The 13046-nt window shown below is 42.7% G+C and overlaps 1 protein-coding gene across 1 annotated transcript in view; it reads left to right on the forward strand.

The window, feature by feature from the left end:
- MAN2A1 (mannosidase alpha class 2A member 1) overlaps positions 1-13046 on the forward strand; it is a 1212885-nt gene that overhangs the window by 807708 nt on the left and 392131 nt on the right. The window contains exon 13 of the mRNA XM_078675492.1: positions 2032-2197. Coding sequence (XP_078531618.1) covers positions 2032-2197 — 166 coding nt within the window. The remainder of the gene's footprint in view (positions 1-2031; positions 2198-13046) is intronic.

Raw genomic sequence — 13046 nt, forward strand, 5'->3', positions numbered from 1 at the left:
AGAAAAATAATTGTTCTTCATTGTAGACTCTGCATTGATAGTCATACATGTCCATAGTTGTATAAAACAAACCTACCTGGGAAGCAACCAAGCGTTGAACAGAGGGTGGCAGCCCATGGTACAGTACAGATAGGTAGATGCAAATAATAGTTCTGGGGAAGGATGGTCATGCTCCTTGAAGAGATGTGCTCTGAATACCAGCAAGGATTTAGCAGTTCTGATGTTGATTTTATTTTAGGTGCATAGACTGAGAAAATCGTTTTTCTGTTTTTTCTTTCTTGTACTTCTAGCCAGGCTATGCTATGGTGATTGTTGGCGTATTGCCTATTTGATATGGTTATTCTGTTGGTCAGGTGTAACATCCAATTGCTAATAGTCCTATAGGTGATACAGCTGATTCTAAAGATGATACTTAACGGAGGTGGAGCCTTGGTAGTTATTTCAGTGTTGGGTTAATGAGGTCAAACCTCTTCAAACCTCTCACAGGTGCCAAAGTGGTGTATGAGAGGCTGTATGGCTGAGCATTGCATTCATCCAGATCGGAGGGAGCAAGAGCTGTTCATCTAAAATAATAATCTGTAAGAAAGGAATTCACTTGCTTCTGGCGGGAGATCCTGTACCATGATTAGATTTTCCTGTCAGACCTGGCTACTTAGATATCAGAAAAAAACTATTTCGTCCTTCACCCTCTCTCGTCCTACTCCCCTTTCTGCTCGTCCTTTGCCACTATCCACCCATCATCCTCATTCATCACAGACACTTTTTTTTTTACTTTTTGGGTTTTCTTACCATTCCCAGATGTTTACCCGTGCTCAAGTACACATATGTGCAGAAGGTATGGCTGAATGGATATTGTTTTATTTTTACATCCCATTCAAAAATGGCTGCCGTAGATGCACATGTGTAGAGAGTGGCCATGTTTGAATGGGATTTATTAAAAATAAAATGCATTCAAAGATGGCCGCTGCAGATGCATGAACATCCATAGTGGCTATCTTTGAGCAGTAGTTGTTAATGCATAGCCACATGCTTTTGGCGATGTCCGCTGTGGATCAGTGTGCTACAGCAGCAGACATCTTTGAGTGCATCTTGTTACAATTTACAAACCTGTTTCAAGATGCTGCAGCGGATGTGCGTGCATTTCAAGCTGCTATCTAACACAAAACAAGTATTGGCAAAGCCCGGAGGTTTCATGGCTGAGACCTATTGGCTTTGCTAATTTTTGTTTTTCTTTCAGGTATGAAGGGCTCACTCCCTTTCAACAAAGATTTGTAGCCGTAAACCAAAGCCTAAAGTAGCATGTAAGAATGCGAAATCTCACTTTGTTTCATATTGATGTTAACTTGTAAAGCAGAGTCCTTTCAATATTTAGTGTAGCCTCTTCGGCCATAAATGTATTTTAAAGCTTTATTCAATCCTTTTCATAATACACTTATGAGTGTGGTGTAGTTCACTTTAGGAAAATGGTTAATCTAAGAACATTTAGTGTACAGAAAAGAATAACTTCTCAGAAATAAAGCCAGAGGAACTTCAGATCCCATGCCTTCTGAGAAAGTACTATTCATCCTTTAAGACAGGAGATGTTCCATCTGAAACAGAACATATTGCACATTTTAAACGTGTTTCTTTCGTAAAACCTATTTAATTTGCGTTCTGTCTCATACAAACCATAATGCTATGTTATACAGGCGAGCCCTGCAGATTTTGTGTTTACCCTTATTTAGAATTATCCTTTGTTAGCATTGTTTCTGTTTGCTCTAGGCTTGAAAGGTTGCACAATAATGGTATGGTCTTTACGTATTTCCTATTTTTGTTGTAGAAGATAACTGACATATTTTTACTTGGATAAATGTTTAGTTTCCTTTGTAATGCAGCGTAACATTTTTATATACATTTATTTCACCACCTACGGTTTATACTTATCTTATAAGTGTTTACCATTTGCATTTATTTAGCCATGTTACAGAAACGTATATTGTGACATCTTAAAATTGTAATCTCAACGGTGATTTGTTATTATATTTTTTGCAGGTACCTTGTCATTTATAATCCTACCGAGCAGGAACGTTTTTCTGTTGTTTCAGTTTATGTAAATACTCCCAAAGTTATAGTTTTATCTACTGCTGGAAAACCTGTAAGAGCCCAGTTGAGTGCAGTGTGGGATGGAGCTACAACTGCCTCAGAAGAGAAATTTCAGGTTAGTGAGTGCTTTTTTAAATAAAGTTTTGTATATGATTACTATTGTGTGCTTTTTAATGGAGAATTATAGTTAATGTTCATGTTGCATTTAAGATATTTCCCATAGACTCACAGGGATATCGCTGCACAGCTACCAGTCATTTGTTTTCCTTCATGTTTAAATGCGGAAATAATGACCAATAATGGAATGCCTACAATGGGAAGTATCAGCAATGAGGGGAAAACTAAACAAGCATTTACAATGCAACGGTCTCGCCTTTGCAAAGGTTAGAGCTGTTGGCATTGTAAATGACAATTTTTTCTCTATGTGTTGTTTTTGAAAACAGATAAAAAAAATGGCATTGCCTTTTACAATGACAATAGCTTAATCTCTCGCAAATGTGAGTAGTGAATAGTTGTAGTCGAGTTAGTAGTAGATAGAGCGAGTAGTATAGTGATTTGAGAGTAGAGAGTAGTAGAGAGTGAGTAGTAGAGAATGAGTAGTAGAGCGAGTAGTATAGAGTTAGTAGAGTTGTAGATAGTGAGTAGTAGTTAGTAGCGAGTGATTAGTAGAGTGTGAGTAGAGAGTAGTAGAAAGTGAGTAGTAGAGTAAGTAGTAGAGATTGAGTAGTAGAGTGAGTAATAGTGATTAGTAGAGAGCGCGAAGTAGTGGAGTAGAGAGTGTATTGTAGAATATTAGAGTTAGTACTAGAGAGTAATAGAGAGTGAGTAGTCGTGAGTAATAGAGTTGTAGAGTACTATAGTGAGTAGTGAGTATAGTGATTAGTAGAGTGTGAGTAGATAGAGAATGAGTACTAGAGTGAGTAGGGAGTATTAGAGAGTTGTAGAGTAAGTAGTAGCGTACTAGAGGGAGTAGTAGAGAGAGTATTGGAGAGTGAGTAGTAAAGAGTGAGTAGTACAGTGTGAGTAGTAAAGTGTGAGTAGTAAAGAGTGAGTAGTAAAGAGTGAGTAGTAAAGCGCAAGTAGTTGAATGAGTAAGTAGTGGAGTGAGTAATAGTGAGTAGTAGAGAGTGCGTAGTAGAGTATTAGAGTAAGTACTAGAGAGTAGTCGAGATTGAGTAGTAGAGTGAGTAGGGAGTATTAGAGAGTTGTAGAGTAAGTAGAGTGAGTAGTAGAGAGTGAGTAGTAGAGTGAGTAGTAGAGAGTGCGTAGTAGAGTATTAGTGTGAGTACTAGAGAGTAAAAGTGAGTAGTGGAGAGTACTACAGTGAGTATTAGTGAGAATTGTGAGTAGTAGAGAGTGAGTAGAGAGTAGTAGAGTGAGTACTAGAGAGTAGTCGAGATTGAGTAGTAGAGTGAGTAGTGAGAGTATTAGCGTAGTAGAGTGAGTAGGGAGTATTAGAGAGTTGTAGAGTAAGTAGTAGAGTGAGTAGTGAGAGTATTAGAGAGTGAGTAGTAAAGAGTGAGTAGTAGTGAGCGAGTAGTAGAGTTGAGTAGTAGAGAGTGAGTAGTAGAGAGTAGTAGAGAGAGTAGTAGAGAGTGAGTAGGAAAGAGTAGTAGATAGTGAGTAGTAGAGAGTGATTAGTAGGGAGCAGAGCGTGAGTAGTAGAGAGAGTAGTAGCAAGAGGAGTAGAGTAGTGGAGGGTAGGGTGAGGGTGGAGTTGGAGGGTAGAGTTGGAGAGGACTAGTGCTATGGGTGTGAGAATATCAGTGCAGTGTCTCGAAGCGAGACTGCGCATGCGCGCAGCCTACACTAGTCTCGACCTAAAAAACCTTCTGCACTGTGTAGTAAGAGGTTGAACTGCCCTGGGTTGATTAGCACTCCCTCTGGGTGTTTTGTTGGCCAGAGCAGCACCACAAACAATTTATTTATTCTGTACTGTTAAATCCAGCAGCAACAACCAATGCTGTGTAGCTGATCACCCTTTTCAACGCCAGGATAACATATGCTTACGGGGATCCATTCTGGCCCAGTACCCTCGAGCAATCATTTCTAATGCAGTCTCAAATACCGTAATGCAAACCATGTAATATGGTCAATAGCGAGATGTGTTTTATTATATTTGATTCTGCTCCCGGAAGTGCAACCATTACCCCAAGCATCATCACTAAGCACACAATGATAATATGCGGTCTACAACACAGACAACTGTGATTGTAAACTGAGCTCTTTCAGAAGGGGAATGGATGATGTTTAAACCAAAAGCAGTGGCATCACCTCACACAAAAGGAAGCACACATGCATCCAAGTTACCGTGAAATATTACTTTTACTTGCCTTTGTAAATGAGAGAGTGAAGAGCGAATCATCACCTGGCCAGTGGCAATGAGTCCCGCGGCCCGCCCTGTGAATGCAGCATACAGCTGTAAATTAAGACGTAGTAGGACGCACAGCCTCAATTGTCCATGTCTACAGATGCAGAGAAGTAATTAAGAGTACAAAATCTTTGAGGAAAACAACTTTTAAAAGAAGCGGTTAAGGCCTTACAGTCAACCTCCATTCCCATTTTTATTCCACTCAAGGTTGACCTCTGACCCCCAAAAACTGATCTGATCACTGAAGACAAATGCATAATGAAAGAGACTGAAGGACATACAGCGTTATGCAGCACTGCTAATTCTGCCCAATATAACATGTTGAGAAGGATCTTTCGAGAATGTCCGTAACTTTAAATACACCATCAGCCTAGGTGTCAAATGAAATTTCGACATGTAAATATGTCGATCAAAACTTTAGGATTGCTCCTTTGAATTCAAGAGGGACAGAGAATCCCTTTGAGTAACAGAGACTAACTTTCCCGTCAGCATGGCGCCCCTCTGATGCATCTTGAGGTGCGTTTTCCAGCAAATAGGTCGAGACAGGTTGGAACCAGCTGTGGTAACTGGAAGGCGGCTCTGCTTCTAAAGGGTTGCACACAGACTGTGCTTATTTCTCAGAATCAAGCCAGATAAAGCTTTACGATAATTATGGAAGAGAACAACTCTAAATCTAACTCAAATGAACATAGCAAACGCAAATTCCATTTAAATGCGTATAGTGTTACAATTCAGATGCACCAGGAACGTAAACATATACATTTAAATGCTTCTTCTACAATGTACATACATGCTGCAATCCTAGAAACACAGCCAGGCCTGCGGGTGGCGTCCTCCTTGCCCCCTGGCAGCAGCTCAGCTGGCCGAGAGCTCCTGCCCCGCCCCGAAATCCCCACCTCTCCTCACCTCCATTCCCCTAGGCAGATCCATGTGGTCCCCGAGCAGCTTCCTGTCTCCTCTCGTCCTCCTTGCTGTTCTGGAGCAGGGTCCAGTCCCGGGACCCCTGGTAGAGATCTAACAGGGCCATGAAGAGTGCGTGCAGCCAGCTGTGTCCTTTCTGACTGTTCTCCCAGCCTTCACCCTCCCCGAAACCGAAAGTGAAGCTGTCGGGAGTTCAACGTGGAAGAAGTAAACAGAAAACCGGGGAGGGTGATAGTGGGTGGGGACAGAAGGAAGCGGAGCGCCCCGGATGGTAAAGACTGGAAAGCATGTCGGCCGAGAACTTTTTTTTCAGCGCTAACAACTAACAAGAACTGAACCATTTTCAGTATTTTTTTGTTTACATCCGCTGCCTAGTTGTACCGTGGCCGCTATGTGCAAAAGGGTCAGCGTAACATTTATGGAACGGAAGGGCTTTACGGTGTAAGGTTACATATCGGAGTACAGCCTCTGTTGACTACGGAGCCTGATACAACTATACAACACTTCAGTCGGAAATTGGCCGTTCTAAGTTGAAAACACAAGATGTAACAACTGTGCATTCATGAAACAAGCAATGTTAAAAAAAAATGACTGCATTCTCAAAGGCAAGAGAGGAGCGCTCCACACAACCATGTTTCTCCGAGGCGAGGCAGGAATGCCTCGGAGAAACGCAGCTTCATTTTGGGATTCAGGGGCGTGTTTTCTTTCTCTCCTCTTCCCATTGGCTGGAAGGTAACATTCCAGCCAATGGGAAGAGGAGAGAAAGAAACTGAAAGAAATGAAAAAACACCCCCCCCCCCCGAATCCCAAAAAGACGGGGCTTTAACGGAGTGACGCCCCTCTTCTCTAATGGCTGGCCTCCGTTTAGGAAGCCAGCCAATGGAAAAGAGGGACGGGTTTAAGCCCCACTCTGCAAAACATCTGTTCTCCCCAGCGAGACTGCGCAAGCGCAGCCTTCTCTAGGCGGAGACCTAAAAAGCAAATTGGTAATGGAAGTTCTTCTAAGAACAAATCATAGTAAAGGTCTTACGTTTTTAACCCCTCTGTGGAAAGCACAGCTTAATCTGGACCACTATATTCATGTAGAAACATTGACTTGCAAAGAACAAAAGGCAAGAAAATTATTGTCCTGCGCATGTACAATTGTCTGTTTTTGCTAGTGTAGTGCTTGAGAGATGAACAAACTCCTGTGTTAATGTGCGGCCAATTGGGTTATTTGTGTAATCTGCATTTAATAAACCCTACTTATATCTTCTGGATACAGGGGGGAAAAAATGATTTGTCACCGCAGACTGCTTTCACAGTACTTGGTGTGATCCATGGGAATTGTTTAGGTTGACCTGTGATTCATGCACCAGTAGGCAAATGGAGTCGCTTGTAATTTCCAGAGCAAGCATACTGAAATATTTTTTCAAGTTTAATAATACTTTATTTAGACATTAAATCCCGTCAAAGTGAGAGCGGCATAAAATAATTAAGCTTAAAATTAATACAATACATAAAAAGTCGTAAAAAACTCCAAAGTAAAAGCAAGTCTTAAATAGGTTTTAGCCAGAGGTAAGGATTGACATAGTAATTGTAAACTAATGTCTAACTGAATGTCCAGCTGTTTTAGCAGCAGTATAAACAAGCATTTGCAATGCTATAGGTCTCGCATTTGCAAGATTTTAAGCTATTAGTATTGAAAATGGCAATGCCTTTTATTTATGTTTTAAAATCCACAACATAAAAAAGGCATTGTCATTTACAATTGCAAATGCTTGTTTTTTTTATGCACTTTGGAGGCTGGTCTGCTGAAAGAAACGTTTACCACCACGGCTTTGTCCCCGGCTTAAAACATATAGTTGCGCTGCAGTATGACTTTCTCCTGCAGGTGTCGGCCTTGTATCGAGAATACCCACCTCCATCACAGCTGGAGCGCAGCACGCATATCTGGCCCCGTGCCGCCTGCAAGAGCATGCCAATAACAGAGCCTAGAACGTGTTCCAGGGCATCACCACCTCACTACCTCAGAGCACTCCAGCAGGAAACCAGGTCCCCAGCCCATCCCGAGGTTTTGTAAACACGGGGACCATGAGGATTAAAAACTTTCATTTTCTCTCTTGGCAGGAAGCACAGGGCAGGATTAACACCAGCCTGTAACTAACAATATCTCTTTCACGGCTTGAGAAATGGGCCATCCCGCTTGGGTTTCATTATTCTTGAACAAAAACATCTCCCACCAGGAAAGGACCAGTGACCCACTTCCGTTCACCAACCGCAAAATAACAGCTTTAGCAGTAAATGCGATAAAGTTAATCTGTGGCTGTAGATATGAAGCACGAACAGACCGGTGTAATAATTCACGAAGCATTAATCAGGTGAACAGGAACACACAGTGGTAAATGCACATATTAGTACTCTTGCCAGTCGTACTATGGGCCGCTGCGTAAACGGTGCCCTATTTAATAGACTACCTGCTACGGCGGAGCTTATGCACTTATGAGGGAGATGTCTTGTTATTAAAGCCTGCAGCCAGCCTGTTTATCAGCGCCGCGCGCCTCGTGAACAGCGCCGCGCGCCTCTCTGCAGACTCCCCCTGCATTCCATAGTCAGTCACGTGAACTGTTCACGAGGCGCGCGTCGCGATCCGGCTTTGTCTGCCATGCTGTGTAATGCAAAAGCGCACCCTCCCAACGTTATCCTATGGGAAAACGCTGCGCGCTGCCAGGTCTTGTATCCACTTTCCACTCGTTGTTGGCTGAGCCGAAAGAAACGTGTACCACCATGGCTTTGTCCCCGGCTTAAAACATTTAGTTGCGCTGCAGTATGACTTTCTCCTGTAGGTGTAGGCCTTGTATCGAGAATACCCACCTCCATCACAGCTGGAGCGCAGCACGCATATCTGGCCCCGTGCCGCCTGCAAGAGCATGCCAATAACAGAGCCTAGAACGTGTTCCAGGGCATCACCACCTCACTACCTCAGAGCACTCCAGCAGGAAACCAGGTCCCCAGCCCACCCCGAGGTTTTGTAAACACGGGGACCATGAGGATTAAAAACTTTCATTTTCTCTCTTGGCAGGAAGCACAGGGCAGGATTAACACCAGCCTGTAACTAACAATATCTCTTTCACGGCTTGAGAAATGGGCCATCCCGCTTGGGTTTCATTATTCTTGAACAAAAACATCTCCCACCAGGAAAGGACCAGTGACCCACTTCCGTTCACCAACCGCAAAATAACAGCTTTAGCAGTAAATGCGATAAAGTTAATCTGTGGCTGTAGATATGAAGCACGAACAGACCGGTGTAATAATTCACGAAGCATTAATCAGGTGAACAGGAACACACAGTGGTAAATGCACATATTAGTACTCTTGCCAGTCGTACTATGGGCCGCTGCGTAAACGGTGCCCTATTTAATAGACTACCTGCTACGGCGGAGCTTATGCACTTATGAGGGAGATGTCTTGTTATTAAAGCCTGCAGCCAGCCTGTTTATCATCGCCGCGCGCCTCGTGAACAGCGCCGCGCGCCTCTCTGCAGACTCCCCCTGCATTCCATAGTCAGTCACGTGAACTGTTCACGAGGTGCGCGTCGCGATCCGGCTTTGTCTGCCATGCTGTGTAATGCAAAAGCGCACCCTCCCAACGTTATCCTATGGGAAAACGCTGCGCGCTGCCAGGTCTTGTATCCACTTTCCACTCGTTGTTGGCTGAGCCGAAAGAAACGTGTACCACCATGGCTTTGTCCCCGGCTTAAAACATTTAGTTGCGCTGCAGTATGACTTTCTCCTGTAGGTGTAGGCCTTGTATCGAGAATACCCACCTCCATCACAGCTGGAGCGCAGCACGCATATCTGGCCCCGTGACGCCTGCAAGAGCATGCCAATAACAGAGCCTACAACGTGTCCCAGGGCATCACCACCTCACTACCTCAGAGCACTCCAGCAGGAAACCAAGTCCCCAGCCCACTCCGAGGTTTTGTAAACACGGGGACCACGAGGATTAAAAACTTTCATTTTCTCTCTTGGCAGAAAGCACAGGGCAGGATTAACACCAGCCTGTAACTAACAATATCTCTTTCACGGCTTGAGAAATGGGCCATCCCGCTTGGGTTTCATTATTCTCTAACAAAAACATCTCCCACCAGGAAAGGACCAGTGACCCACTTCCGTTCACCAACCGCAAAATAACAGCTTTATCGGTAAATGCGACAAAGTTCATCTGTGGCTGTAGAAATGAAGCACGGAACAGACCGGTGTAATAATTCACGAAACATTAATCAGGTGAACAGGAACACACAGTGGTAAATGCACATATTAGTACTCTTGCCAGTAGTACTATGGGCCGCTGCGTAAACGGTGCCCTATTTAATAGACTACCGGCTACGGCGGAGCTTATGCACTTATGAGGGAGATGTCTTGTTATTAAAACCTGCAGCCAGCCTGTTTATCAGCGCCGTGCGCCTCGTGAACAGCGCCGCGCGCCCCTCTGCAGACTCCCCCTGCATTCCAAAGTCAGTCACGTGAACTGTTCACGAGGCGCGCGTCGCGATCCGGCTTTGTCTGCCATGCTGTGTAATGCAAAAGCGCACGCGCCCAACGTTATCCTATCGGAAAACGCTGCGCGCGGCCAGGTCTTGTATCCACTTTCCACTCGTTGTCGGCTGAGCCAACAGCTATAGTTCTCTCTGCGAGAGGGCGCTTTCACGCGCTTTTCGCAGCGAGCCCTAAAAAGGAGTAAATGACTTCATGACTGACAATAACAATTCATAAATGAATTTGAGTGGTAAATGGGGACGAGATGTATATAAATGTCTGACAAAATACCCAGCTATATTAGCGACCTGCATAAAAAAACATAAAGACTCCATGAATAGCACAGTCAATTCATTCAAATAGGGTGAAACATGGCAGTGTATACTGGTGTCTGAAGAGGTACTCAGTTATTTTAGCACCACGAGTGCAACAGTTTGCAAAGAGCAGCCGGTTGGGTCCGGTATGCTCAACCCTGCGCAAGTGCCTGCTACTTTTGCCATACCCCATAATGCATGGGATTTATGTTATTGTTACACCACGAAGCGGAGCTAGGCCAGTTTATAAAGTGACGCGTGCTGTAAATGACTTGGGCTGTACTTATTGGGATTAGGACTGTCCGTGATCTTTGTCTGCCACAGAGTTCGGTTACAAATTCCTACTTATAGGGCAAAAAAATAAATTATTACTGAATTAATTAAGAACCAGGAGTTACTGGAGTCAAAAAAGCGCAGTGTGCTAAATCTAAATAAGCCAAGCCATTTCTATAGCAGCGTTTCAGAATATAAATGTTGGAGTCCAAGTCGACCGCCAGGTTGGGGGGATGTGACAAAGAGGTGTGATAGGTGAGATTCAGTATAGAGTCAACAGGAAGTACGGGCTAAAACAGCTTCATACTGGCTAAATTCACCTAGCAGCCTGCCCACAGTGCCCTTCACTAACAAGAACAGGAACGTTTTATCCCCATGCTCATAGAGCGAATTCATTACAAACACATTCTGGAAATAATGTCCTATGCTCCTAAAAATGTCGCAGTGAGTCTAGATTTATTTTTTATGTTTTAATTCTTTATTATTTATTATGCAAACAAATTACAATTTTAAAGACAATAACATTAACCACACAATTGTAGAGAATAGATAAATAAGTTCATTAAAACGTGCATAGTATAGCATTATGTCGTTTGGATATTTGAGAAAGAACACATTCATTTTAGTACATGCTAAGAGGGAAAGGTAGGAGAGGAGGTAAGAAGAGGAGATACATCTTAAACTTTTAAGATATATGTGAACTACTTGAACTAGTATTAGTCAAGAGCATTAGACAGTACATTCAATAAACTAAAATATTACTGTAAAGGGAGTTAAAAATATACAAATATATAAATATATAAGCATTATTTAAGAATGGAGAAAGGCATTATATTATACATCTGGAAGGGGAGAGTTCCTGAAACTATGAGGTATATAATAAATAGAATACGAGAGGATCAATGTAAACCGAAGCTGATGTAAAGATATAAGGGGAAGATAATGGAATGGACAAGTGTCCTAATCATGTAAATAGATGTGAAAGCACAAGGGAGAAACTGGTGGTGATGGGGGATGATTTTAAGAGTACGAAACCCCTGCTCTCATTCATGTCTGTATGTTAAAAGAGGTAATGGGTGACATGATTACATTGAGTGTGCTGGAATGATCCCTGTGGGGTTATCAGTACACTTTTCTATAGAGCCACCTTCTGTGCACAGGAAAAGAGCCCAAACTTTCAGAAATAAATCCATCTGGTCTTGGAGATTATAAATGACTCGTTCATGAGAAGCTGGGTGTATCATAGCTACTAACCAAGCCTCTTGTTACGGTGGTGTCGGTGATTTCCATTGCATAATATACATATTTTGGTTGTGGCTAGTGCTGTATGTGTAAGATGGCATTGTGGCTTTGAAAGTCCAGGGCATTCTTGTAGATCATGCAGGAGAATGGTAGCAGTGTGGGTGGAAGATGTAAATGTATTGTATTATGTAAAACCTGGCCTACATAAGTCAAAAACAATTGAACCATCGGGCAATTGCATATAATATGGGTTATGTCACAACCAATGGCATTAAATCTCCAGCAGTTAGTGTGTAGAAGCAGTCGTGCTTTGTGCAGTTTTAGCGGTGCCCAAATCCAGTCGTGAAGAATTTTAAATTGACAACATTTCAGTCTAGCCTCTCGGGCACCCCTATCTAAATTTACTAGTATCTCCACCCACTCCTCATCTTCATAAGAAACCGATAGACGGTTTTGCCATCTAGTCTGAAGATCATTTGATAAAGGCTGTGAAAATAGATGCTATAAGAGCACCTTATATAAACCAAATGTAACTCCCTTATGTTTCCCCCAAGTGTGCAGATACGACACTACTGGTGAGGCTTGTAGTAACCAGGGGCGTGGACCTACACTTTTATTCAGGCAGTTACTAAGTTGTGTGTAGTTTCCAGCTTGCTGTATCAGGAGAATAAACTCTTATCTTAGTTGTGCAAAAGATTTAAGATCACCATTGTAGATAAGCTCATCTAAAGTGAGGATGCCTTCAGTTTTCCACTTGGGAAAAGATAATGTTTTTCCCTTAATGAGTATACCCTTGTCATCCCAAACAGGGGCTTTCTCATGTGTTCATGGATTGCAACCCAACAGGCGGTGTGCCCTTTGCTAATTTTTACACATTGCAGTCCGTAACGGATTAGTAGGGTCAAAACGACTTGTTCCTGTGCCATATACGACTGAAAGACCCATTTCTGTAGGCAATAGGTATCTATCTATATGTACCCATTGTGGCGTATCAGAGGTTCCTGTTGACATATGTACCACTTGGGATAATTGTAACGCAGGTGAGAAATTCTCTATTGATGGGAGGCTCAGACCACCATTAGAGTGGTGTTCTTTCGGTTTTGTCATGGCGAAACAGGGTCTTGATGAACCCCATGCAAAAGATTTTGGGCCAGATGAAGGTAAATCTGAAATACCGATTTCTTAATAGTGAATTTTACTGATTCGCTATTAAGAAATCAGTATTTCTTATGTAGGTAAAGATTCGGTAAAAAATACTGAATTCTTAATATTCCTTATTACCGAATCGGTAATTGAGATTCGGTAATAAGGAATACCTACCCATTC

The sequence above is a fragment of the Lissotriton helveticus genome, chromosome 2_1, assembly GCF_964261635.1.
Source record: "Lissotriton helveticus chromosome 2_1, aLisHel1.1, whole genome shotgun sequence".
Taxonomy (NCBI): domain Eukaryota; kingdom Metazoa; phylum Chordata; class Amphibia; order Caudata; family Salamandridae; genus Lissotriton; species Lissotriton helveticus.